This window comes from Gastrolobium bilobum, unplaced genomic scaffold (genome assembly GCF_033153095.1).
Source record: "Gastrolobium bilobum isolate Gb01-03AN ecotype WA unplaced genomic scaffold, APGP_CSIRO_Gbil_v1 utg7663, whole genome shotgun sequence".
Lineage (NCBI taxonomy): Eukaryota > Viridiplantae > Streptophyta > Magnoliopsida > Fabales > Fabaceae > Gastrolobium > Gastrolobium bilobum.
The window spans coordinates 247253-274340 of NW_026897517.1; the positions used below are offsets into that span (position 1 = coordinate 247253).

Here is a 27088-nt window from a genome sequence, read left to right on the forward strand (position 1 = left end):
GAATCTCTATTCAATTCCATTGATATATGTCAGAATAGATAGTGTTTTGAGTTAAGAGAGGAAGAGTTGCGTTGTGGGTTGGGAATCATGTCGGATCCTTACGAGCGGGTGAAAGGAGGCAGATTAGCATTCAAAGGAGGAAAACTCGCCACCCGCACAAAAACCATTGACAAGAAGAAAAATAAAAAGAAATTGAAGAAGGACAAGAACCCTAACCCTAACCCTAACGAGGAAGAAGACAACGAACAACAGGGTGAGGGTGAGGGTGAGGGTGAGGGTGAGGGTGAGGGTGAGGGTCAGGTTGAGGTTGTTGGCCAGGGATCAGAATCAGCAGAGCCAGAGGCTTACACGATTGACGCGGCGAAGCGAATGAAGTACGAACAACTCTTCCCGGTTGAATCCAAGAAGTTCGGTTACCAACCCAAACCCAACTTCAACTCCGTTGAGGATGCCCTCGATGATCGCGTCAAGAAGAAGGCTGATCGTTACTGTAAATGACTCACTCACACATTGTAAGATTTATAACTCTTTTTTTGATTTACTTTTTATCTTCAATTTGAAGGAAAAATTAAAATTCTAGCCATACTGTAATTCTCTGTTTCAATTGCTTCCCTGCACATATGAAATATCTTTACTAATTCATTCCAACAACCCATTTAACCCTCTTAAGCTAAGGAGCTGCTTCCATCGCTACTCTTCTAGTTGGCTTGGTCACCAATTCATGTAAAGAGCAAGAGCTAGACTTAGGCATTTCTATTACCTCACCAAGCATCTTCATGAATGCTTGCTTTCCTCTTGTTCCTAGAATCAGTTTCTTGTCTATTCTGAACAACATACCTAATTCATATTAGATAGGCTCTGGAAAATCACTATAAATGAGGCCAAGCTATTGGACCTGTTTATTTCTGTTACTGCTTATGCTTGCGCATATATCCACTTGCATTCTTGTTTAGATGATTCAATTGTTTCTCATGTCTTGTATACCCAATGTTTGTAATAAGAATCACAATTAACAGCACCCATTATTAGTCTTCTAATTTTAAATAATCAGATTAGTAATTTGCAATCGAGTTTTCTTTGTGTAATCTATGCTTGTGTTATCTGATAAGTACTTGTTAACATTACTTGGTTGATACCATATGCGGAGAATATCTATGGACGACGCTTTGGTTGGTCAAAATTACCGTTATATTTTCTGCTATTGATCCTTGGTAATTTATTTTTTGATCGTTACTGTAGGTAGGTGTGCAAGGGAGTAGTTGAGCATGCAGCCATCTTACGGTGTTGTAATGTGTTCTGTTTTCTAGTTTGGATACACGTTCGACCTTTGAATATTTTGAATGAATCAATATTATGCTACTACGCTACGGTAGAATCATGTGTAATTTTATCTCTCTCTCTGAGTTACAATGATTAACCCCTTTAACCAGTGTTTTAAAACCCCATCCTGGGATTGATCCTACTGGGGCACTGACCCCCTATCTCTGAAGGTTATAGTCAGCAGTTAGACCTTGCATGCACGTGACCTCTCTGACCCCAAATGCTGTTGAAAAAGAATTTGTAACCGATAGATAAATTTCTAATAGCATAACATATTAATTTCATATTTTTTTTACAGAGTGATTCTTCATTGTGTTGTGTTTGGGGCTCTTATTTTCTGTACCCAGAAAATAATTATTATTTCAACTTAATCAAATTCAAATTTCTAAATTATTTTCAGCTTTGTGTTCACACTCACAGGAATTTGAAATGTTTTCTATTATAAAAACTTTTCAAATTTTTATTTTAACTTTAAATTTAAAAACTCAATTAAGATCTCACTAACTCTTGCATTGGTATTTGCCAGGGCTATTAAAATTCCACTAATTTTTAAAATTCGAAATTTAAACTTAATATAGGAGTAAAAAAAGTTCAGCATTAATTGGTGGCAAACATCTATATTAATACCCCCACTACTGCTTACCAAAAAAAAATACCCACACTACTTTTTCAAAATTTGAATTTTAAACATAATATAGGTAGAAAAAGATTTCAACATTAATTAGTGGCAGACAATTGTATTAATATCTCATTATTTTTTACATAAAAATAAGAATAATAATATTTATTGAAAAGTGTATATTAATTTAATACAAAAAATATGTTCAAAAATCCTCATTTAGTTCGTTGAAAAGTTCATTAATATATGTTGATGGAATAAAATTAAAATGAATATCAATTCCCTAAACTTTCAACATTTGAATTTATTGATGATTTTAATGGTCAAATAACGTATGCTATAATTAAAGTTTGCAATCAAATACAAGTGAATGCATTAGTATCTATTATCAATGGAGTTATATAATTGTGACACTCGGTACAAAAATAATACAAAACGATAAGAAATTTCCATACAAGTATTTTTTTAAGAAAAATATTTAACGTAAATGTTTTAAATTTATATTTATAACCAATTCAAAAAATATAAAATTATAAATTAAACGAAAAAATAAATTTTTTTAAAGAATATTTATAATTAATTCAAAAGAATTTAAATTTTAAATTTTAATAAAATAAAAAATGACATCTATCATTTTGTAAAAAATAAATTATAAAACTTTAATCACTACAAAAATGTAATTTAATATATAAAAAATAATTAAGCTTTTATTCTTTTGATGTAAGAGTGTAATTAACACAATTTTCTATCTCGTGAGTGAATAACTAGAAGTTATTACTTGGAGAATATGCACGATTTTTTATACATGTTTTCCACTAATTTTTGTGAAGGAATTTAAGTTTATTAATAATATTTATTATTATGTCTATTGATTGAGAAATTTTTTTAATATTTAAAATTCTAACTTTTAAATTTAAATTTTGAATTTGATAGGTGAAAAATAGTTCAACATTTAATGTTTCTGCAGTGTAAAAAGAGATATATATAATAAATTTAAATTTAATATAAATTTATAGATTAAACAATAAAATATTTAAAATTATAAAAATACATTTATAGTCGATAAAAATTATTTAAAATTTCAAATTTAAAAGAAAAAAAGAAATGACACAATTTATACTTTACAAAAAATAAATTTAAATTTTAAATATACATGTATAACCAATTAAAAATATATATAAAAATCATAAATTAAAATAGAAAAAATTATATAAAAAAATATGTATAGTTAATATAAAAAGAATTAAATTTCAAATTTAAATAAAAAATGACGTCTGTCATTCTTTAAATTTTTTTTTAAAATTTAAGAATTATAAAAATGAAAATTTTTATTTAGTACATAAGAAAGAAATTAAACTTTCATTTTTTTATTGCAAGAGTGTAATTAACACAAATACTTGCAAAAAATAATTATTTATATAAAATGTTAACAGTTAGAGGTGGAAAACTGAGCTCGGCCCGGAGGGCTGGCCCACAAATATATTTTTATAATTCAATTGAAATTTTATCTTTCTTCTTTTATAATTAAATTACTAAATCTGATTTCAATTTTTATAAATACAAATTTGTGAAATTCCAAAGACTAACGACACTAATCCTTGCAAAAAAAATTATTTATATAAAACGCTGACAGTTAGAGGTGGAAAGCTGGGCTCGGCCCAGAGGGCTGGCCCGCTAATAAATTTTTATAATTCAACTGAAATTTTATCCTTCTTCTTTTATAATTAAATTACTAAATCTGATTTCAATTTTTGTAAATATAAATTTGTGAAATTCCAAAGACTAATGACACAAATCCTTGCAAAAAAAATAATTATTTATTACTATTTTATAAATCTGATTGTAGTAAATGAAAGTTCATTTCTGAGATAAAATATAAAAACCTAGACGCAACTATAAAAATCTTTTTTTGTGGATAAATATAAAAACCTTTTACATGCTGATAGTTAGAGGTGGCAAACTGGACTCGGCCCGGAGGGCCGACCCACAAACACATGTTTATAATGAAATTAAAATTTCATCCTTCTTCTTTTATAATTAAATTCCTAAATCTGATTTTAATTTTTGTAAATACAAATTTGTAAAATTTCAAATACTAAAGACACAAATGCTTGCAAATAATAATTATAGTTAGCAATGATTTGTACGCATTTTTCTTTTTATATCCCTTTCTCATGTTAACATGGTGTATTATAACGTATTATGGTGTATTATGATGTAGTTGTATGCAAAATTAATTATCCCTCTAAATAACAGATTTCTGTTTGTGGTTGATATTTGCAAAATTTTGTGTCAATGCTGTAATTTTTTTCACTTGAAATATAGAACAAATAACAACACAATTTTTTGTAAGTATAAGATTTGCAGTGCGATTAACCAATCACAGAGGACGACAAAATTTTTGATCTTTTTTCTCCTGCATCGCACGGGTATTATATTAGTTGATTCAAAAAATTCAGAGTCAATAAGAGTTGTGGCCCCATAAGTATGACCCAATTATTGAAAGAAACAGTGATTTAAAATATAACAAATTATGATCAAATTCAAGTTCCAATAAAGCAGCATATATGATTGTGATTTGTTTGGCAAAAAAAGAAAAGTAACACATTTGACATCATTAAAGATCTAAGATTTGAGTCGCATTTTGAATGATTTAAATAATTATGATTATTTATTTATTTTTAGAAGTTTGTTATGTTATATTTATGTTAGGAATTTTCGTTGTTTTTAGAATTTTGAATTTTTAAATTTTAGATTAATTTGTAGTTAGTATATAAAATAATGCTTATAACTCTTATTCTACGGATTGAATTTTGTTATTTTGATAATTAAAAATTGAGAATCAGATAATTATTTTTTTATAAAGTCTTAACTTTCTGTTTAGCCATTTTTCTATACATTTTGAGCATCAAGTTATTTTTAGGAATTTAATTCTATTTTTAACGTTATTGTGAGATATTGTTGAATTGTTTCAAAGGTCCTTAGGATGTTGGAAGGATCTATCGTTAATCTATTTCATCCGGAGATAAGGTTGAACCTTTTCGAATAAGCCCGTACAACACCGCAGCTCCAGTCTCCTATTATTGAAAATTGGCCATAAGAAAATCTTTATTTTCTCCTGTATATCAATTTTTCGGAGTTCCTTTCACATGAAATTCAAACATGATTGCAAAGACGTGCAACCACTTCCCGATACTCCCAATCCTTTACCAGTCATTCAGTACTTTTAAGTAAAGATTCCTTTAGCATCATAAAGGCCAAGTCAGACAATCTCCGAAATCCAAATACATTCCGGCTGAAGGGGATGATGCAGAGACGGTCCACTTCAAATGGAGTAAAATTATATCGTTAAATGTTTAAAAATGCATAAAAAGAAGCATAACAACTTTAACTTTATTGAAATAAATATGAACTGTTGTTGTATTTCAAAAATTATATTAATATTGAAATTGACGTCATATCGTTCCAAGTTCTCAAAAACTCCATCTGTATGTTTCGAAGTCAATTTCATGTATGATATTTTCACCCAACTTCCAATCATAAAGCAATCGTATCAGATCATATAAATTGATATTATCTTTCCAATGATTTTTAATAATTGAACAAATAATAAACTAAAATATTCATACATAATTATACTCTAAATCATAAAGCTTAATAATTAATTATAACACATTAATAATATAATATATGCTTTGTGCATTGCATAATTTAAAATATCAAACAAGAAATAATTTTAAAATAAAATGGAAACTAAGATGGCAGATTCTAACGAAGTTAGGCGCAAGTTTACATGGGGAATAGAATCATAGTGAGGTCACAGGAAAAACAAATTCTCCCACAACATACACTACATGAAATTTTATAATTTCATATCGCAAACTCTCTACATGGTTATATTTCCAGTATGTTTCTGTGACAGCCTTTGTTTATTAAGACGTATTGCGTGTGACGACAGGTCAAAATAGACACTTATAGGCAAGGGTGCATTGCACAGCATACTTTTCAATTCAAAATACTTCACCTCCTGTAAATAAAAAGTAAATAGCCAAATCCAAGGAAATTTATTGACAGTTATAATAACTTGAACTATTCCAATTACATGCCAACGCATAGCAGGAAAATAGGTAAAAATTGAGAGAAAATAGATAGCAGTGCAGGGAAGTCCTCACCAGAAGCATGGCTTTTCCCATTACTTATGATGGTATGCTGCTTTAGTTAATGAGGGGGTTAAAGTTGAAATTTCCATCTTGCCTTGCAAATCCATATCACGGTAGATGTGCCATTTTTTGTATCTCTGATCTCCATTTAAAACAGGTCTAAGCCGAGGAGCCGTAGTGCAACTCAAACAACAACATCCTCTTAGATCCTTTACACATTTTCTGCAGCATCTGCAAGACAAAGGTTAGCATGCTTGATATGAATGAATTTTATTTCAAATTGACAGCAAAATGTAGATCACCAAATGCAGAAAGGCAGGTTTCGTCTCCGTTAAAAAGAAGACATGCAACAGAGAAAGGAGTCTTACAGGAAAAGCAGATTACAGTCAAGATTTGCACAGTTCCTATGTCTCAATTCACTGACTTCCAAACTACATATGTAGCATTTTGCAAACTTATCATATCCAGAAACTGGCATCGTCTCTGCTTCAGTTGTAGCCTGTGGATAGTAAACAGGAGGAGGGAGAGACAGACGGGAGTCAAATACAAACAAATTTCCTACCCATTCTGCCGGACCTTCGTTCTTTAAATAGTGAGAAACACCTCCCTTCAGGGTATACAAATTCTGAAATCCCTGCAGCCTGCCATATGACATCAAAGAAATACACCAAAATTAGCAATATGAAAAGCGGGGGGAAAAGGATGTGACATCATTTCCACGAGTAAACCATTTTTCCTAATCAAGAGAAAAGACAACAGGTAGGGTTGGCGTAATAATATAAGGAGACAGAGGGGTAAATGAACTTTGTTAAGATATAGATCTTTTTTTTTTTTTTTTTGATAACAAAGATATAGATCTTAGGAAGAGAAAAAGAAAGAAAGAGAAAAAGGACTACTTTTAATGTAAGATTATATTGATATGGTGCATACTAATGTTTACAAATTACTGACCCGAAGATACTAGCTATACTAATAATTAGGTCAAGTAGTAGTATTATTAGTTAGGGTTTAGAAAGAAACCAAATGAACCAAACTAAACTGTGAACTAATCCAAATCGCATCAAAAGAACTACATTTTTTTGAATTGGTTCAAGAACTGAACCCTTTTTTTGTAACTCACAGGTCCTCTAATGGTGTTTCTCTCCAACGCTCAAACACACAAATTTACACACGAGGAGTTCTTTTTCTCTGATCAATACCTCTTTCTATTACTGTATATGCCAAGTCCTTTTTGAAATGGTTTACATAGTGCTATTTAATACCAAATGACTAAAACAATTAAAAGGTTACCTAGTAACTGTAAGCATAATAATTGTCCACTAACAAATTCCTAGGGACACACCTCTTCATAACATAAACTCTTCATTTCCTATTTTTTAATTACTTTATTTATTAAAGTTTAAACTCAACAAAACTCCCCCTTAAACTTTAATATCTCTACCGTCCTTCATTCCCATCTTCTTCTTGCAATTCTCAAACGACAACGTCGGTAGGGGCTTCGTGAAAATATCTCCAACTTGATCTCGGCTTGCCACATGACTGAGCTCCACCTTTCCTTCTTTGACCTGATCCCGGATGAAATGGAATCTGACATCAATATGCTTGCTTCTTTCATGGTTGACCGGGTTCTTTGCTAACTCGATCGCTGATGTGTTGTCAACCCGGATCTCAGTTGAACCGACTTGCTCTTGCTCCAACTTGCTCAATAAATTTCTCAGCCAAATTGCATGGCACACGCACCACGAAGCAGCTACGTACTCGGCTTCGCATGTAGATAGAGTTACAATGGGTTCCTTCTTCGATACCCAAGTAAACGCCGTATTTCCCATAAAAAATACATAGCCAGCCGTGCTCTTTCTGTCATCCACATCTCCACACCAATCACTATCCGAGTAGCCTGTCAGCTTGTACTTGTCAGACTTCGAGTAAAGAAGTCCTTGAGAAATTGTTCCTTTCACATATCTTAGAATTCTCTTTGCTGCCTTCCAATGAGTATACTTCGGCTCTTCCATAAATCGGCTTATTATTCCAACACTCAGACACAGATCCGGCCTCGTACACGTCAAGTACCTCAGACTTCCAACTATACTACGATAAACACTCGAATCTACCTTTTCTCCTCCAACATATCTTGAAAGTTTAACGCTGGGTTCCATGGGGGTTGAAACTGGGTTGCAATCACTCATTTTGAACTTCTCTAAAATTCCTTTTGTATAGGCTTCCTAAGAGACGAAGATCCCGGATTCATCTTGTCTAACCTCCAAACCAAGAAAGTATCTCATCAGACCGAGATCCGTCATCTCGAACTCCTTCGTCATTTTCTTCTTAAAATCTTGAATCATTCCTTCATTATTACCCATGAAAATCAAATCATCAACGTATAGGGCAACAAGTAGAATTTTACCTCCTTTCTTCTTTACGTACAGTGCGTGTTCATACGAACATTGTTCAAGTCCATCCTTCTTGAAGTAATTGTCAATTCTCGTGTTCCGGGCTCTTGGGGCCTGCTTCAACCCATACAAAGCTTTCTTCAGTCTCAACACTTTTCTTTCTTGTCCGGCTTTCATGAATCCCGGAGGTTGTTCCAGATACACCTCCTCGAGTACTCCATTTAAGAATGCCGACCTCACTTCTTCAGAATCTGCCAACAAACATACCAAGTGTGCTTCACTGGTGGAATCATACAGATGTTGTAGACTCCTCATCCTTGGTTGTCTCAACTCTTCTTCACTATCAGAATCATTTGGATTTTCTGGAATGCGGGTCGAGGGTTGTCCGACCTCAATTGTCTTTTTCCCGGGTTCAACATTCACCTCGGATGGACTACTCCGGTCCCAAGCATCTTCTTCATTCACCTTCACATCTCGGCTAACCAGTATTTTTCTATTGACAGGATCCAGCAACTTATATCCCTTAGTCTACTCGTCATAACCAATGAACACAAACTTCTTGCTCTTATCTTCTAGCTTTGTCCTCAACTGATCCGGTATGTGTGCATACGCAACACTCCCAAAGACTTTAAAGTGACCCACTGAGGGCTTCAAACCACTCCATGCTTCCTGCAGAGTCTTGTCATTCAAGCTTGAATATGCACATCTGTTCTGCACGTACACTGCAGATTGTACGGCCTCTCCCCAGAACTCTTTCGGCATGTTCTTTGTCTTCAACATGGATCGGACCATATCCAGGATAGTCCGGTTCTTTCTCTCAGCTACTCCATTCTGCTGGGGCGAGTACGGTGCGGTCAGGAACCGCCTTATCCCATGTTCTTCACAATACTTCTTGAAAGCTGTCGAAACGTACACCCCACCTCGGTCTGAACGGACCGATTTGATGTACCTCCCAGTACCATTCTCTATCATTACTTTAAACCTTTTAAATGCCTCTAGCACCTCGGATTTTTCCTTTAGAAAATACACCCAAGTCTTTCGACTAAAATCATCAATAAAAGTTACAAAATACTTCTTACCACTGAAGGACCCCGGAGTAATGGGTCCACACAGGTCGGTATGAATCAAATCAAGAGGCTGCCTAGTCCGGTATCTCGCCATCCTTTGGAACGGGCTCCTCGCATGTTTTCCCAATACGCAGTCCTCACAAAATTTTCCTTCAGAGTTACTCTTTGGTAGTCCCACTACCATGTTCTTCTTCATCATCTCGGTCAGACCACCATAATGAAGGTGTCCAAATCGTTTATGCCACAATTCCATCTTATCCTCGATTCCGGCTTGCAAACAGCCGTCCTCCAAGCTACTCAAGCACAACTTATACATTCTATTCTTCTCCATCTGAACTCGGGCTATCAGACGCCCTTGTTTGTCTTTCAACAGCAAAACTCGGTCTGTCATAAAAACCGAGTAGCCCTTTTCCATCAACTGTCCAATGCTCAGAATATTGCTTTTGAGTTCAGGCACGTAATACACGTCCCAAATTGTACCAACTTGTCCGTCCTTTTGCAAGAAACAGATCGTACCTCGGCCTTTTACATCTATCTTCGATGCATCTCCGAAAGACACATGATTTGCTTCCAACGTTCTTAATTCTTTAAATAAATGTTTGTGACCACACATGTGGTTACTGGCACCAGAGTCCAGGTACCACTCTGTCTCATTCTTTGAACTTGTTTCACCATGGGCTAGCATAAGAACTCCTCCATCTCTTGCTTCTCCTTCTGCAGCGAAGTTTGAAGTCTCGTCAAACTTTTACTCATCATGGCAATCTTTAGCAAAATGCCCAACTCGGCCACAGTTATAGCATCTATCTGAGTTGCAATCTCTTGAGTAATGTCCATACTTCCCACATTTGTAACATTCCACGTTTGATTGGTTTGTCCATCGGCCTTTTCCACCCCGGCCTCGTCCTCTACCTCTTCAGTTTTGATGACTAGACTCAGCTTTCTCCTCATGTCTTGTCTCCTGACCTCGGCCACGACCACCTCGGCCATTCCCTCGTCCATTTCTTCCACGACCTCTACCTCGGGCATTCTGAGAGTAGAGCGCCTTTTTTTCCTTGATATTTGCTTTTGACTGGAGTGCTTGCTCCAGTGTCACTTCCTTCTTCTTTTTCTTGCGCTGTTCATGGGCCTCAAGAGAACCTGCTAGCTCATCAACAGAGAGCGTAGACAAGTCCTTAGATTCTTCAATCGCACACACCGCATTTTCAAAGTCGTCTGTCAATGATCTCAATATCTTCTCCACCACTCTGGAGTCTGGCAGGGCCTCTCCATTCCGCTTTAGCTGATTCACCACGGTCTGAAACCGGGTGATAAAATCTGACACTCCTTCGGTCTCCTTCATTTTCATGCCTTCCAACTCTCCTCGTAGAGTTTGAAGTCTGACCTGCTTCACACGATCAGCTCCTTTATAAACCGTCTCCAAAATATCCCAAGCCTCCTTTGCTGTTGTCACCTCTCCTATCTTCTCAAGGCCACCAATTTCTTCAACAGCTTGAAACATTATACAAAGTGCTGCTGCATCCTTTGTCTTTGATGCCTTCAACTGTCTGATTTGATTCGCTGAGTATCCTACTGTCGATTCTGGTTCTACGAACCCATCTTGCACCAATTCCCAACTATCATGGGCTCTTAGAAGAGCTTTCATTTGGATGCTCCAATTTTCATAGTTCATCTTTGTCAGACGGAGCACTGGCAGACTGTTCCTCTCCATTGGTTCAAGCTCTGATACCAATTTGTAATTCACAGGTCCTCTAATGGTGTTTCTCTCCAACGCTCAAACACACAAATTTACACACGAGGAGTTCTTTTTCTCTGATCAATACCTCTTTCTATTACTGTATATGCCAAGTCCTTTTTGAAATGGTTTACATAGTGCTATTTAATACCAAATGACTAAAACAATTAAAAGGTTACCTAGTAACTGTAAGCATAATAATTGTCCACTAACAAATTCCTAGGGACACACCTCTTCATAACATAAACTCTTCATTTCCTATTTTTTAATTACTTTATTTATTAAAGTTTAAACTCAACAAAACTCCCCCTTAAACTTTAATATCTCTACCGTCCTTCATTCCCATCTTCTTCTTGCAATTCTCAAACGACAACGTCGGTAGGGGCTTCGTGAAAATATCTCCAACTTGATCTCGGCTTGCCACATGACTGAGCTCCACCTTTCCTTCTTTGACCTGATCCCGGATGAAATGGAATCTGACATCAATATGCTTGCTTCTTTCATGGTTGACCGGGTTCTTTGCTAACTCGATCGCTGATTTGTTGTCAACCCGGATCTCAGTTGAACCGACTTGCTCTTGCTCCAACTTGCTCAATAAATTTCTCAGCCAAATTGCATGGCACACGCACCACGAAGCAGCTACGTACTCGGCTTCGCATGTAGATAGAGTTACAATGGGTTCCTTCTTCGATACCCAAGTAAACGCCGTATTTCCCATAAAAAATACATAGCCAGCCGTGCTCTTTCTGTCATCCACATCTCCGCACCAATCACTATCCGAGTAGCCTGTCAGCTTGTACTTGTCAGACTTCGAGTAAAGAAGTCCTTGAGAAATTGTTCCTTTCACATATCTTAGAATTCTCTTTGCTGCCTTCCAATGAGTATACTTCGGCTCTTCCATAAATCGGCTTATTATTCCAACACTCAGACACAGATCCGGCCTCGTACACGTCAAGTACCTCAGACTTCCAACTATACTACGATAAACACTCGAATCTACCTTTTCTCCTCCAACATATCTTGAAAGTTTAACGCTGGGTTCCATGGGGGTTGAAACTGGGTTGCAATCACTCATTTTGAACTTCTCTAAAATTCCTTTTGTATAGGCTTCCTAAGAGACGAAGATCCCGGATTCATCTTGTCTAACCTCCAAACCAAGAAAGTATCTCATCAGACCGAGATCCGTCATCTCGAACTCCTTCGTCATTTTCTTCTTAAAATCTTGAATCATTCCTTCATTATTACCCATGAAAATCAAATCATCAACGTATAGGGCAACAAGTAGAATTTTACCTCCTTTCTTCTTTACGTACAGTGCGTGTTCATACGAACATTGTTCAAGTCCATCCTTCTTGAAGTAATTGTCAATTCTCGTGTTCCGGGCTCTTGGGGCCTGCTTCAACCCATACAAAGCTTTCTTCAGTCTCAACACTTTTCTTTCTTGTCCGGCTTTCATGAATCCCGGAGGTTGTTCCAGATACACCTCCTCGAGTACTCCATTTAAGAATGCCGACCTCACTTCTTCAGAATCTGCCAACAAACATACCAAGTGTGCTTCACTGGTGGAATCATACAGATGTTGTAGACTCCTCATCCTTGGTTGTCTCAACTCTTCTTCACTATCAGAATCATTTGGATTTTCTGGAATGCGGGTCGAGGGTTGTCCGACCTCAATTGTCTTTTTCCCGGGTTCAACATTCACCTCGGATGGACTACTCCGGTCCCAAGCATCTTCTTCATTCACCTTCACATCTCGGCTAACCAGTATTTTTCTATTGACAGGATCCAGCAACTTATATCCCTTAGTCTACTCGTCATAACCAATGAACACAAACTTCTTGCTCTTATCTTCTAGCTTTGTCCTCAACTGATCCGGTATGTGTGCATACGCAACACTCCCAAAGACTTTAAAGTGACCCACTGAGGGCTTCAAACCACTCCATGCTTCCTGCAGAGTCTTGTCATTCAAGCTTGAATATGCACATCTGTTCTGCACGTACACTGCAGATTGTACGGCCTCTCCCCAGAACTCTTTCGGCATGTTCTTTGTCTTCAACATGGATCGGACCATATCCAGGATAGTCCGGTTCTTTCTCTCAGCTACTCCATTCTGCTGGGGCGAGTACGGTGCGGTCAGGAACCGCCTTATCCCATGTTCTTCACAATACTTCTTGAAAGCTGTCGAAACGTACACCCCACCTCGGTCTGAACGGACCGATTTGATGTACCTCCCAGTACCATTCTCTATCATTACTTTAAACCTTTTAAATGCCTCTAGCACCTCGGATTTTTCCTTTAGAAAATACACCCAAGTCTTTCGACTAAAATCATCAATAAAAGTTACAAAATACTTCTTACCACTGAAGGACCCCGGAGTAATGGGTCCACACAGGTCGGTATGAATCAAATCAAGAGGCTGCCTAGTCCGGTATCTCGCCATCCTTTGGAACGGGCTCCTCGCATGTTTTCCCAATACGCAGTCCTCACAAAATTTTCCTTCAGAGTTACTCTTTGGTAGTCCCACTACCATGTTCTTCTTCATCATCTCGGTCAGACCACCATAATGAAGGTGTCCAAATCGTTTATGCCACAATTCCATCTTATCCTCGATTCCGGCTTGCAAACAGCCGTCCTCCAAGCTACTCAAGCACAACTTATACATTCTATTCTTCTCCATCTGAACTCGGGCTATCAGACGCCCTTGTTTGTCTTTCAACAGCAAAACTCGGTCTGTCATAAAAACCGAGTAGCCCTTTTCCATCAACTGTCCAATGCTCAGAATATTGCTTTTGAGTTCAGGCACGTAATACACGTCCCAAATTGTACCAACTTGTCCGTCCTTTTGCAAGAAACAGATCGTACCTCGGCCTTTTACATCTATCTTCGATGCATCTCCGAAAGACACATGATTTGCTTCCAACGTTCTTAATTCTTTAAATAAATGTTTGTGACCACACATGTGGTTACTGGCACCAGAGTCCAGGTACCACTCTGTCTCATTCTTTGAACTTGTTTCACCATGGGCTAGCATAAGAACTCCTCCATCTCTTGCTTCTCCTTCTGCAGCGAAGTTTGAAGTCTCGTCAAACTTTTACTCATCATGGCAATCTTTAGCAAAATGCCCAACTCGGCCACAGTTATAGCATCTATCTGAGTTGCAATCTCTTGAGTAATGTCCATACTTCCCACATTTGTAACATTCCACGTTTGATTGGTTTGTCCATCGGCCTTTTCCACCCCGGCCTCGTCCTCTACCTCTTCAGTTTTGATGACTAGACTCAGCTTTCTCCTCATGTCTTGTCTCCTGACCTCGGCCACGACCACCTCGGCCATTCCCTCGTCCATTTCTTCCACGACCTCTACCTCGGGCATTCTGAGAGTAGAGCGCCTTTTTTTCCTTGATATTTGCTTTTGACTGGAGTGCTTGCTCCAGTGTCACTTCCTTCTTCTTTTTCTTGCGCTGTTCATGGGCCTCAAGAGAACCTGCTAGCTCATCAACAGAGAGCGTAGACAAGTCCTTAGATTCTTCAATCGCACACACCGCATTTTCAAAGTCGTCTGTCAATGATCTCAATATCTTCTCCACCACTCTGGAGTCTGGCAGGGCCTCTCCATTCCGCTTTAGCTGATTCACCACGGTCTGAAACCGGGTGATAAAATCTGACACTCCTTCGGTCTCCTTCATTTTCATGCCTTCCAACTCTCCTCGTAGAGTTTGAAGTCTGACCTGCTTCACACGATCAGCTCCTTTATAAACCGTCTCCAAAATATCCCAAGCCTCCTTTGCTGTTGTCACCTCTCCTATCTTCTCAAGGCCACCAATTTCTTCAACAGCTTGAAACATTATACAAAGTGCTGCTGCATCCTTTGTCTTTGATGCCTTCAACTGTCTGATTTGATTCGCTGAGTATCCTACTGTCGATTCTGGTTCTACGAACCCATCTTGCACCAATTCCCAACTATCATGGGCTCTTAGAAGAGCTTTCATTTGGATGCTCCAATTTTCATAGTTCATCTTTGTCAGACGGAGCACTGGCAGACTGTTCCTCTCCATTGGTTCAAGCTCTGATACCAATTTGTAATTCACAGGTCCTCTAATGGTGTTTCTCTCCAACGCTCAAACACACAAATTTACACACGAGGAGTTCTTTTTCTCTGATCAATACCTCTTTCTATTACTGTATATGCCAAGTCCTTTTTGAAATGGTTTACATAGTACTATTTAATAGCAAATGACTAAAACAATTAAAAGGTTACCTAGTAACTCTAAGCATAATAATTATCCACTAACAAATTCCTAGGGACACACCTCTTCATAACATAAACCCTTCATTTCCTGTTTTTTAATTACTTTATTTATTAAAGTTTAAACCCAACATTTTTTCCAAATCAGTTCAAGAACCACATTTTAAAACCGGTTTGGTTCACACGAACTGAACCACTTTTTCCAATTCGTTTCAGTATAAAAAACCAAATCGAACCAAACCGTACACACCCCTACTGTTAGTACAAAATACTAACCCAATTTCTATACTAGTACCATTTTGTCTTGGCACCCAGCTTTCTTTTGCCAAGATCTATACCAACTTACGTATCATAAAATGATCAAAATGGGTGATGCATTTACAACATTTATAGTTTATACCATAAATCATCTTAAAGTTTAATAAATTTCAAATCTGATGGTTAAATTAAATTTGTATGGTTATGCAAAGTATACATTGTAGAGTAAACCGCTATTTCAGATAAAAGAATTGTAGTGTGCATCATATTATCATGTATAGAATTTAATACATATGTGACCATGTCTTGGAAGTCATAAGATATACAGTTCTAACTGGAAAAAGTATGAGTTTTTTTTAATGAGAATTGTAGAGTGCATCATAACCTCTCCTTTATTACTTCTTTTTTTTCCTCTTAATTTTTCTTCTCTCTTTTTTCTTCTTCTTTTTTTATCACTATTTATTTTTATTTTTTTTCTTTTCTATTTCCTCTTATGTATTTTTCCTTTTATGTATCTTTATTTTCACTTTATTTTATTTTTCTTTTTAATTTTTTATTGCTATTTTTTTAATTTTATTTTATTTTTAAAATGTCTAATGTTATTTATATTTTATTTTCAATTTTATTTTTATTATTTTTTCTTTAATCTATTAGTAATTTTCATTTGGGTTCATTTGTCACTGACCCAATTACTTTGGGATAAAGATATTGTTTACGTTAATGTTAAAAATAAAAGACAGCACCAAAAGAAGCAGAAGGAAAAAAAAAATGAAATAATAATTTACCTTAGTCTTGTAGAATATACGTCACAGCGAATGCCTCCAGTGCAATACATCAATATGTTTGTTTTTTCTTTATCTACATTTGATAAAGGATCTGAAACAGTGATCTAAAAAGAGGAGAACATCAATAGCCATAATGGAAAGATAAACCTCAAAAACTTTTAACCAGCGATTCACAGATCCCAACCTAAGATCTAAGCAAAAACCAATTCAGCCCTTGACCAAATGAGAAAAGTAGTTTAAATGAAACCAAAATTGGCAGCTAGAACGCCACAAAAGAAAATTTAACAAATGAGAACAATGTTTTTTTTTTCTTGTGAACCAATGCAAGATACCATGATTATAGGTATTACTTTGATTAAACAAAGAAGTTATACAACTTGATGGCATGTTCCAGCTTATCATGACAGCATATCAATCCCAATCAGTCCATATTAGGTCACTGAAACATCAAATAATGACCTGACCTCTTCCTGAGACAGACCGAATGAAGTGCTCCTAAAGCAGTCCACATTAGGTCGCTGAGCCCCACGAAAATGTCCAATATCCCACTCATAACCTGATTAACAGCAACAGACTATATTCATCCTCAAAACTTATAACCACGAAAACGATAAATATTTTAAAATAATATTAAAAGAAGGGGAAAACACAAATAGATATTTTGAAAACATGAATTGGAGATATCAACAAAGAACATGGAAAACAAGAGAAATTTTGTAGTGCTCCAGGAGCACAAATGACCATGGTAGCCCTTGAATCAAAGGACCATGGTAGTCCCGGATCAATTTAAAATTTTCCAGAAAACAGACACTACGTCAGATATGAGACAAAAAAAATTCCTTTTAAGACCACAAATGTCAAATGAAGCCATTCATTGGTTGTTGTTAGAATAGTTAGAAACTTAAGCTTCTAATTAACTCCTAATGCCCCCTTGATTACTCCTAGCTATAAATAAGAGATGAAGTGTGTAGCCCATACACACAATTTCACTCAACTATTCTAACTTTCACTTGAAAAAAAAAGTGAAATATATAGAGAGCAATGGGCTTAAAAGAATGAACCCAAATCGTAGAAAATAAGGAAATAAATAATTATAGATACTTTCCATATTTACAACACACTCCCCCTCAAGCTGAGGAATGAATATTTATCATTTTCATCTTGCTAGTAAATTCTTGAAATTTGTCAATAGAAAGTTACTTGGTCAAGACATCAGCTAGTTGACGACGAGAAGGAATATATGAAGTAGCGATCAATCCGCTATCTAGTTTCTCCTTGACAAAGTGGCGGTTGATTTCAATATATTTTGTTCGGTCATGTTGGACAAAATTGTGTGCTATACAGATGGCTGACTTATTATCATAGAGTAACATCATAGATCCTTCACATCTCGCCTTGAGATCATCAAGAAAAGAATGATTTTCAGCAATAACAATTCACAAACCCCTTGGGTCATGGCTTGAAATTCTGCCTCTACACTCGACCTAGCAACCACATTTTGTTTTTTACTCATCTATGTTACTAGGTTTTCCACAAAGAAATGTACAACAGCTCGAGGTAGACTGTCGATTAGTCACAAACCCAACATAATCGGCATTTGTAAAATCTTCTAAGGATAGGCTTCCCCTTCTCTGGAATAGCAATCCTCTCTGCCTAGTGTGGCTTTCAGAATTGGAGAATCATGTCCACTGCTTGCAGATGTTTTCCCCTTGGGTCGTGTATGAACTGGCTAACAATGCTAATTGCATGAGCTAGATAAAGTCTAATATAAGCTAGATATATCAATCTTCCCACCAATCGTTGATATTGTTCTTTGTCAACTGGAGGGTTATCCTCTTCGCTTCCCAGTTTGTGATTCTGTTTAATTAAAGTACTGGAAGGTTTACACCCAAGTTTTCCTGCATTCTTTAAAGAGATCAAGAACATACTTTCGCTCACAATAGAGAACCCCTTCTTTGAATGGACAACCTCTATCCCAAGAGAATATCTCAATTTTCCAGGATCTTTAATTTAAAATTTAGCAATTAGTCTCTCTTGCAAAGCACACTTTTCAACTATATCATCCTTTATTATAACAATGTCATCGAGATAAATTAAAGGAATAGTGAGCTTACCTCCTTGGGAATGTTTAAATAAAAGTATGTGATCTTCTTGACTCTCCTTGTATTCCAATAACACCATAACTTTGCTAAATTTTCTAAACCAAACACGTGGCCATTGCTTCAACCCATACAACATCTTCTTTAACCTAAATTTTTTTTACCTCCATTTGTGGAGTCAAATCCCGACGGGATCTCCATATAAACTTCTTCTTCTAACTCACCATTGAAGAGGGCATTCTTCACATCAAATTGGTTCAAGTCCCAATCAAAGTAAGCAACAAGGGATAACAGAACTCTCACGGAGTTCATTTTGGCCATCGGAGCAAACGTTTCCTCATAATCAATGTCATAAGTCTATGTGTAACCCTTGCTACTAATCAAGCCTTATATCTTTCGAGAGTACCATCAGAAAATATTTCAGAGTATACACTCATCTGCACCGACTGTTTTCTTTCTGTTTGGCCTATCAACAACTTTTCATATTTTATTTTTCTCCAAGGTATTTATCTTGTCACGCATGGCTCGAACCAATTCTAATATTTTAATGCTTCATGCACTGATTTCGGGATTGAAATGCAATCGAGTGCAAAAATTAAACTTTTATGCTGCACAAAAAGGTTCTTCAAAGAAACATAATTAGAGATAAGGTGTTGGGTATAAGACGGGTATAAGACCTTTTCCCTTTCCTTAAAGCAATGGGTTAGTTATCAAGATTTATAATATTAGACTTAGGAACAAAATTCATAGTGCATTCAGTACTTACCAGTGGTTCAAACGATTGTAGTTGCTGAGGAGGGTAGTGTCGGTTGTTTCTTCCTCTAATACAATAATTCAGGTGTCTCAGCCTTCTGTCGATTTTTTTTTGGCGGGGGGGGGGGGGGATGTCAGATGAACTACCAGTCTCAGCCTCATCAAATAAGCTTTCTTGCTCACTATCATGTAAAGTAGTAACTGGACCAGATTCAAAATAATTTGACTTAGGAGGCTAAGATAAAGGAAAGTGAGACTCAATCTCGTAGAAAATGGATGAAGCTTCTAGATCGTGAAGACGAGTTAAGAAGGACTCATCATGAAAAGTGACATCCATATAGACAAAAAACTTACGACTCAGAGGATGATAACATTTTTACCTTTTTTTGTCGGGAGCATAACCAAGAAAGACACACTTAAGAGCTCGGGGGTTCAGTTTACTCCTGTGCTACTTATAAATATGGAAAAAAAACAACACGTCTAAAGACCCAAGACTGAAAACTCTACATAACTGGAACAGAGGGAAAGAAGGAGGTATGAAATTAATAGGACTTACATGACCAAGAACCTGAGAGGGTAAGTAGTTGATCAAATAGGCTGCATTTAACATGACTTCTCCCCATAAGAGTTGGAGATGTTTGAAAAAGAAATGCTCTGGTTACTTCAACCAAGTGACAATTTTTTTTTTAGCAACCCTGTTTTGTCAAGGGTTATCCACACATGTGAGCTCATGAATCATACTCTTGTCTGAAATGAATTGTGACAGTCGTTGGTTAACGTACTCCATTCTATTATCATATCTTGATTGTTTCTTTTACCAAACTATGTCTCGATCATGTAATAAAATCGGATAAACAAATTTAGTATTTCTGACTTGTCTTTCATATAAAAATTATCCATGCAACCCGATTACAATTATCAATAAAAGAAACCCACCACTTAGCACATGAAACACTCTACACTTTAGAAAGGCGCCAAGCATCAGAATGAAGAAGAGTAAATGGTTCAATACTTTTTATTGCACTTGAAGGAAAAGACACATGGTGGTGTTGTGCAAGCTCACAAAATCACAATGGAAAGAGTCAATTAACTAATGTAGAAACAAAGAAGGAAACATTCTCTTCAGTAGGATAAATGAAGGGTGCCCCGGGCAGTTTTGGTGGAGACAAATCAGAGATACTAGAGTAAACAGATGACAGTCATCAATAATTGATTCTTGGTATCATTTGTAGCATGCTCTGGAATGAGATAGTACAACTCACCCTACTCCTTAGCAACTCCACCCTCCATACTATGGAATAGTCAGGATGGCTGGGTTACCACTACCACGGTGGTCCATCAAGAAACCGCAACACCACGCGGGAAGATGAAAAACCGCCGAAAAAGTGGCCGAATTGGAATGAGATAGTATAACTCACCCTGCTCCTTACCAACTCCACCCTCCATGCCCTGGAGTTGACGGGACGGCTAGGTGACCACAACAGCGATCGCCTGATGAGAAATAGCAGCACCACAAGCCGAAGATGAAAAGTCGTCGAAGAAATGGTCAAATAGAGTCTTGACGGTCGGCTGAAGCTTGTACATAGGATTGGAGACACGTGGGTTTTCATTCGGTCATGAAACTTATGTAGATCAATAGATCGGGAAATTCTGAGATGAACTATGGTCTCCTTGATCCAAAAGGTCCCCAGAAAAAAATAAAAAATAAATCCAATGGCGGCGAGGTGACCGGAGATCGTCAAAAAAAGTTCCGCACTCAAGGCGACGGCTGCAAAAGCAAAAGAGGCTCCCAGGTTGAGAGCTCGGATGCCAACTTGAAAAGAAAAATGAAATATTATTGTTGTTGTATATTGAACATGTACAAAAGGTTATAGTATATAGAGAGGTTAATGGGCTCAAAGGAATAAACTCAAATCCCAAAAAATAAGGAAACAAATAACTATAGATACTTTCCATGTTTACAACACTTTTAAACATGGTATCAGAGTAATAACATCCTCCATGACCTAATCCTATTCCATTGCCAGCTTCCCAAAATATGGAACTCCTTGGTTTGGAGCCTGATTTCATCCTTCTCTAATTTCCTGTGGCTGTCTCAAATTGTTCAGTGACTGTCCCAGTCACTTGCCTTTATCCAGCCACTTTCCCGGCCAAATTATCTCCATACAAGGTATGCTCATCCGTGCAGCTCAATCCCATACCTTTATTATCATTTTCCTTATTGAAATCTTGTTGGTTTCATAGCCAGAGCACTCATCCGCGGCTGCTATTGTTGTTTCTCCCTGTTTCAATCACTATTTCGCAAAACGGACATTACCATTCCATTCGGCAGTTTATGATTGCATGTAAAGTGGAAGATTATTGCTGGAAAACATTCACGGGCCATCACTCTTAGACGACTTTTATGGCAATTTGCTAACGCATAAGGCACTTCTCAGGTGCAATTTGCACGGGACCACCACAGAACATTCCGTGGTTGCTTTTCTGGCCATGCCCTGCCCATTTTGGGTCGGTTGCAGCATTCCCGCAGGATACTTGGTTCCTGCCGCCTTTGTTGGCCACTGGATTCTGGGAGGTTTCACCTTGCTGGTGAGTTAAACCTTTCGTCTGTCCAGTTCTTCACAAATTGCTGCATGTACACCATTATGGCCATTCCCTGGCCTTTATCTGCCACAGTTCCACCTTCTCAGCAGGTTAGAGCTCCTCTCTAGCCATCTGTACCAATTCCACCATTCGATTCATGTCCAAGCTATTTGCTGTAACTCAATTCCGTTCCAGCAGCCTTTTCCCCAGCCATGCCTCAATTCCGGAGAGGTCCTGCTGTTGCCTCCATTCTCATGCACTGTGAAGTAACCAATTGTGACTTCCTTCATCCAGCGGTGCGTGTTCTTTTTTTTATTTTATTTGAACTGAGTATTTTCCAGTCCATTTTTTGGTGCCACCCTTTCCTATAGAGACTTCAATAGAGATGCTTAGTGGCCCTTTTCTGGTCTAATCAACCCCTTGTGTGTTGGTTCCACCACTCCAAGGGGTTGGTTGACTGTATATCATTCCAACCTATCATTTGTTTGGATCTGCTGCTGTTTGGACGTGTGTTCACAACACGTTACTGCTATTTGGTCTTATTCCTACATTTGTTGCTGAGTTCTTGGGATCTTTTTGGCTAGATTTGGTTGCGATTATTTGTAACAAACCTGAAGGGGAGTGTTAGAATATTATATACTAGCAATTATGTTAGAATATATAGTCAACTATACTGTGTTGATTAGCTAGTGATTAGGCTTCAACTTAGCTCCTGATTATTAGGCTGTAAGTCAGCTTCTAATTAACTCCTAATTACTCCATTGATTGATTGTAGTCAAGCTATTAATAAGAGATCAAGGGTTCAGCTCATCACACGATTTCTCTCCATTATTTTCTCTTTCAACAGTCATATTGAATAGAAGTTAGTATCAAGAGTTCACTCTTGTAAATTATCGGATAATTCTCCCATTAAGGATTGTGAATTAGCAAATTTTCCAAATAATAAGGCAAGCCATTCACAATTGGTCAGTGTCGAGAAGGTTACCAGATCATGATTATCTCATAATGATAATTCTGCAAACTCAGGACCTCCTCTATAGAGAAGAGATGTAATTAACATAAGGCACTTGCTTCAAGCGCCAAACAGTCTGAAACCCAATCAAAATAGAACATAGGAAACAGAAAAAGAAAAAAAGGTTTAAATTCACGTAAGGAAATAAAGGTACATTCACTTTGGAACTATAGAACCTATACCATTTCTCACATCCAATAGAATGTAATTTCTGTTAGGATAATCTTTGGACGTAAGATCAGCTTTATTGATTGCTTTCAATCTATTTCTCCATTCTGAAGGTGTTAAAGGTATTGCCCGCATTGAAGGATCAAGCAAAGGAAGATGTGATATGCCACCTTCAAACTGTAGACAAATGAAAGTCATTAGTTGATAGTATTGTTATAAAGCCACAACCTATTCATCCTAAACATAAAGAAACTAATAAACATAGTTACTTGTTATAAAGCTCCAGCACAGGGAAATCCTATCTAGTAGATAAGACTTGGGGGGGAAAAGAAAGAAAGCAATTTTGAATGGATCATAGCATGAAAAAAAGAAAAAGAAAAATAACAATACAGCCAACCAATGCTAATGAGCTTAATCTGTAAGAGAAGATTTTTCAGCATACTAATATGGCTTGCCTGTACTAATGAAGGCTTATACCGCAACTTCAAAGTTGGAAAGGCATGTCCATTTTCTGATGGAGATATCTGAACCAGGATGTCAGAAAACCTGTTATCCTCTCTTAACCAGTTGACATAAGCCAGAGCATCTTTTGATGGCCCACTATACTGTAGTAATATATCACATCATCAGCAGGACATATTTGGACTGTGAAACACTATAAGGAAGACTAGTAGCTACTCTTATAAAAATTGTAATATGTCAAGTAAATAGTTATGATGCAAAAGGATTGGAGCCCCCAAAATTTTCCTTTATTTATTTAGTTATTTTTTCCTCTTTTTTATTTTCCCCTCCTTTTATCTATTTTTTTATTTTTCTCTCTTATCTTATTTTCACATTATTTTTATTCTACTTTTTTTTTTCTTCTTCTATTATTAACATTATTTTCTTTTTTCTTTCCGCTTCTTTTCTCTCAATCCCTGCTTGTTTTACATTTGGGTTCATCACATCAAACCAACAAACCCCAACTAATTTGGAATAAAGATGTTGTTGATGTTTAATGTAAAAGATGGTTATTGTGAGTGAAAAGTTCGCTTTTCAAAATGTTCAAAATAAAAGCTGAGACTTGGATATCACCCTTGGCGTTTTCCACTCAGGTTAAATAAGAAAATATATCTCTCTATCTGAAAATACTCATGCGGAACCAGTACAGTGGTAAAAGTAAAAATAACCTGCGCATTAATCCCTTGTTCATTCAAATAGACTCTTCCATTGATGTCGAGACCCTGTCAAAAGACCAAAAATTATAGCTGGGGAAAGGTGGAATTCGCAATGAATTTTGGGACGAACCGTGAGCTTGAAATCCCATGTTATACTCCTTGTCATTATCAACTAATAATATCAAATTAACCATTATTGGAGCATGCACATACCGGTGAATGCATTTATGAAGAAAATGCTTTAGTGACGGCAATACTTCCTACTGTGCTCAGTATGTAGATAGTATGAAATTGTTCAAGCATGTATGTATATACGAAGCACTTGCTGATTGGGAAATTAAAGCACCTAAAAACAATGTAAAATAGAAAAGGCAATGACAAAAAAAAAAGAAAAAAGAAAAATGAAAGCGAACCTCCAGCTCCAAGAAAGATAGGTGTTTGGCGACTTCTGCTTGTGGGTCTTTGATGAACACAAAATGGTAGAAATTGACAACCACAAAACCAAAATCAAAATCGCCACATGAACTTGAAGGGTGTGCTCGTGCTCGTGCACTGGGCACCACCAACAGCTTACGATGGGTAACAGAGAGAGAAGAAAAGGAGTCATTGAATTTGAATTTGAAGAGAGGCTTATGAAATTGGAGCACGACACTTATGTTGCGGAAGGAAGGAGCAAGTGTACCACCGGACACCGTGATAACTTCACTGCACCACCTCATCCTCAACCTTTGAACCACAACTCAGTGAATCAGCTGTACTTGTTACTGTTAACCAAAATTTCTTATCACAGCCCAACCCCAACCCTATTTTAATATTTTTTTTCCTTTTATTTTCTCTCGCGTTTATGTTGATCAAGCCAATTTTGATCAAGCCTATTTTAATACTGTTAACCTAATGTACTCAGCTCTCGAGTGTTTCCGGTCTGGATTGGATCAAGTAAAAATCATTCGATTCAATTCTTTCGATTTTGATCATGTAATCATCCATTTGGTTTGGATTTTTTTTCAAATCCGATCCGATCCAATTCAATATTTTTCGGTTTGGATTGGATCGGTTCTTGGGTTTTTGAAAATCCTAAAATTTATTTCATGATTATTGTGCAAATAACATCTTTTGTATATATTGGCTTTGTAATTTTATTTTATTTTTGAAATACAAAAGCATCAATAAATGATAATATAATTTTATTTTATTTTGCAATATATGAAGCTCTACATAGATGAAATTTTGTTGATGAGACGTGACTAGGTTTTTTTTTGGTTTAGTTTATGGGTTAATGGGTCTTGAGTTTAGAAATTTTTGGATTATGATTGGGGAAAGACCCAAGTAGGTATAGGAAAATTAATATATTTGATCGGTTTGGATTGGATCGGTTTTTATTAACAAATCAGAAAATCGATCCAATCCAATTAAAATTTACAATTTTTTTCGGTTTTTAATTTTTCAATTTTCAGTTTATTCGATTTTTGGTTTTTCGGTTCGGTCACCGCGATTTGAATCGGTTTGGATTAGTTGATGAACACCTATCCTCATCCTATATATTGTTCAAGCCAATTTTTAAGGTCAATCTCTAAACCTTATGCAAAGCCATCACCAAGCTTATCCTTAAGATTTAAAAATCTATTAATTTTGATAGAAGTCATCAAAATAAAAATTAAGAAATTTATATGGCATTTTTTTAATGATTAAGAATTTAAGATAGTTCATATAATAACAACTTAGGTCATCCAATGATCTAATCATAAACCCTAAAATTAATTGTGACGTGAAACTAATGTCACCAATTTCTATTATATACTCTCTCTCTTTTGTACAATCATATACTTAAATTATATAAATATATTCTTCACCGAATTAGGATGTTTTTACAATATATTTTCAAACAAATTATTTCAATATGTAAATTATGCAAAAGATATTAGTTTATGGGTTCATCTAATCTCATGTTGCATGGGAGAAGATATCTCATATTGTAGACACACATATGGTGGGGCCCGTCATTTACAAAAAGAAAAAAGAATGTCACCGTTTTCGATGGGTCTATTGGAGATAAAACAACTCTTATATTGCATAAGAGTAGTTTTTCCATTAGTTTATACCAATCAATAAGTCTTATAATTCATCTTAGTTTTAAAATAATTATAAGTCTTAAAATATTTTGTAAACTTTGGCTAAATTAGACTAGATTAACACAAAGTATGGTTTAGTTCTGTTATTGACTGGATCCATATCCTAACAACCCTATTACTAGCAATATTGGATAAGGATATCGCTACCACATAATCTAGAGAGGATCAATGGATAAAATCCCTATCCCCATCAATCAAGGCAGATTTCATATCAACTAGGAGATCTCAAATGCCCAAGCCTATGAAGGTAATCCTTATAAATAAGAGGCTAAAGACCTCAGGTACACATTTTTGACCTATTTACTATTGCTGCCAACACTGTGCACATACCCATGTCTTGGCTATAAGCCTATTGCTTGTATGTAGTGATTGGAGTGTTGGCTATAAGCCAATCTAGATACCTATCTCTAGGGTATTTCTAAGCGCATACCATACGGTATAGCAATACGGTCTTCTAGGACCGAACAAGTTCAATAACAAAAACATTATGAGTTTAATTTTTATATACTTAGGGGGGTGTATTGGATTGAAATTTCAAAGGGTTATTTTTTGGCAAAAAAATCCATTGATATTCAATTAGGATTTTGAGTAAATACCATTTTTAGTCCCTG

At 36.4% G+C, this 27088-nt stretch overlaps 2 protein-coding genes across 3 annotated transcripts; one reads left to right on the top strand and one right to left on the bottom strand.

Moving 5' to 3' along the window:
- Positions 1–1599, top strand: LOC133307599 (uncharacterized). Its single transcript, XM_061508139.1, has 2 exons — positions 1–512; positions 1240–1599. The coding sequence occupies exon 1, from the start codon at positions 88–90 to the stop codon at positions 496–498; it is 411 nt and encodes a 136-aa protein (XP_061364123.1). The 5' UTR covers positions 1–87; the 3' UTR covers positions 499–512; positions 1240–1599.
- Positions 1600–5648: 4049 nt separating this feature from the next.
- On the bottom strand, positions 5649–25153 carry LOC133307596 (rhodanese-like domain-containing protein 8, chloroplastic). Of its 2 annotated transcripts, XM_061508131.1 has the most exons (9): positions 24762–25153; positions 24361–24414; positions 23647–23796; positions 23206–23368; positions 17041–17132; positions 16577–16680; positions 6468–6740; positions 6112–6330; positions 5649–5966 (listed from the first exon to the last, which is right to left on the bottom strand). In XM_061508131.1, the coding sequence occupies exons 1-8, from the start codon at positions 25065–25067 to the stop codon at positions 6132–6134; spliced, it is 1341 nt and encodes a 446-aa protein (XP_061364115.1). In that variant the 5' UTR covers positions 25068–25153; the 3' UTR covers positions 5649–5966; positions 6112–6131. The 2 variants fall into 2 exon arrangements, with proteins under 2 accessions (XP_061364115.1, XP_061364114.1); XM_061508130.1 differs by having other exon boundaries at positions 5649–6330.
- Between the last annotated feature and the right edge of the window lie 1935 nt (positions 25154–27088).

Bases quoted from the DNA above. Each gene is read 5' to 3' on its own strand.
- LOC133307599 (XM_061508139.1), top strand. From the start codon at position 88: ATGTCGGATCCTTACGAGCGGGTGAAAGGAGGCAGATTAGCATTCAAA.
- LOC133307596 (XM_061508131.1), bottom strand. From the start codon at position 25,067: ATGAGGTGGTGCAGTGAAGTTATCACGGTGTCCGGTGGTACACTTGCT. The intron at 23,797-24,360 runs GTTATTTTTACT...ATATTACTACAG, and splicing joins AACAAGGGATTAATGCGCAG to TATAGTGGGCCATCAAAAGA. The intron at 23,369-23,646 runs GCAAGCCATATT...ATTTGTCTACAG, and splicing joins ATAAGCCTTCATTAGTACAG to TTTGAAGGTGGCATATCACA.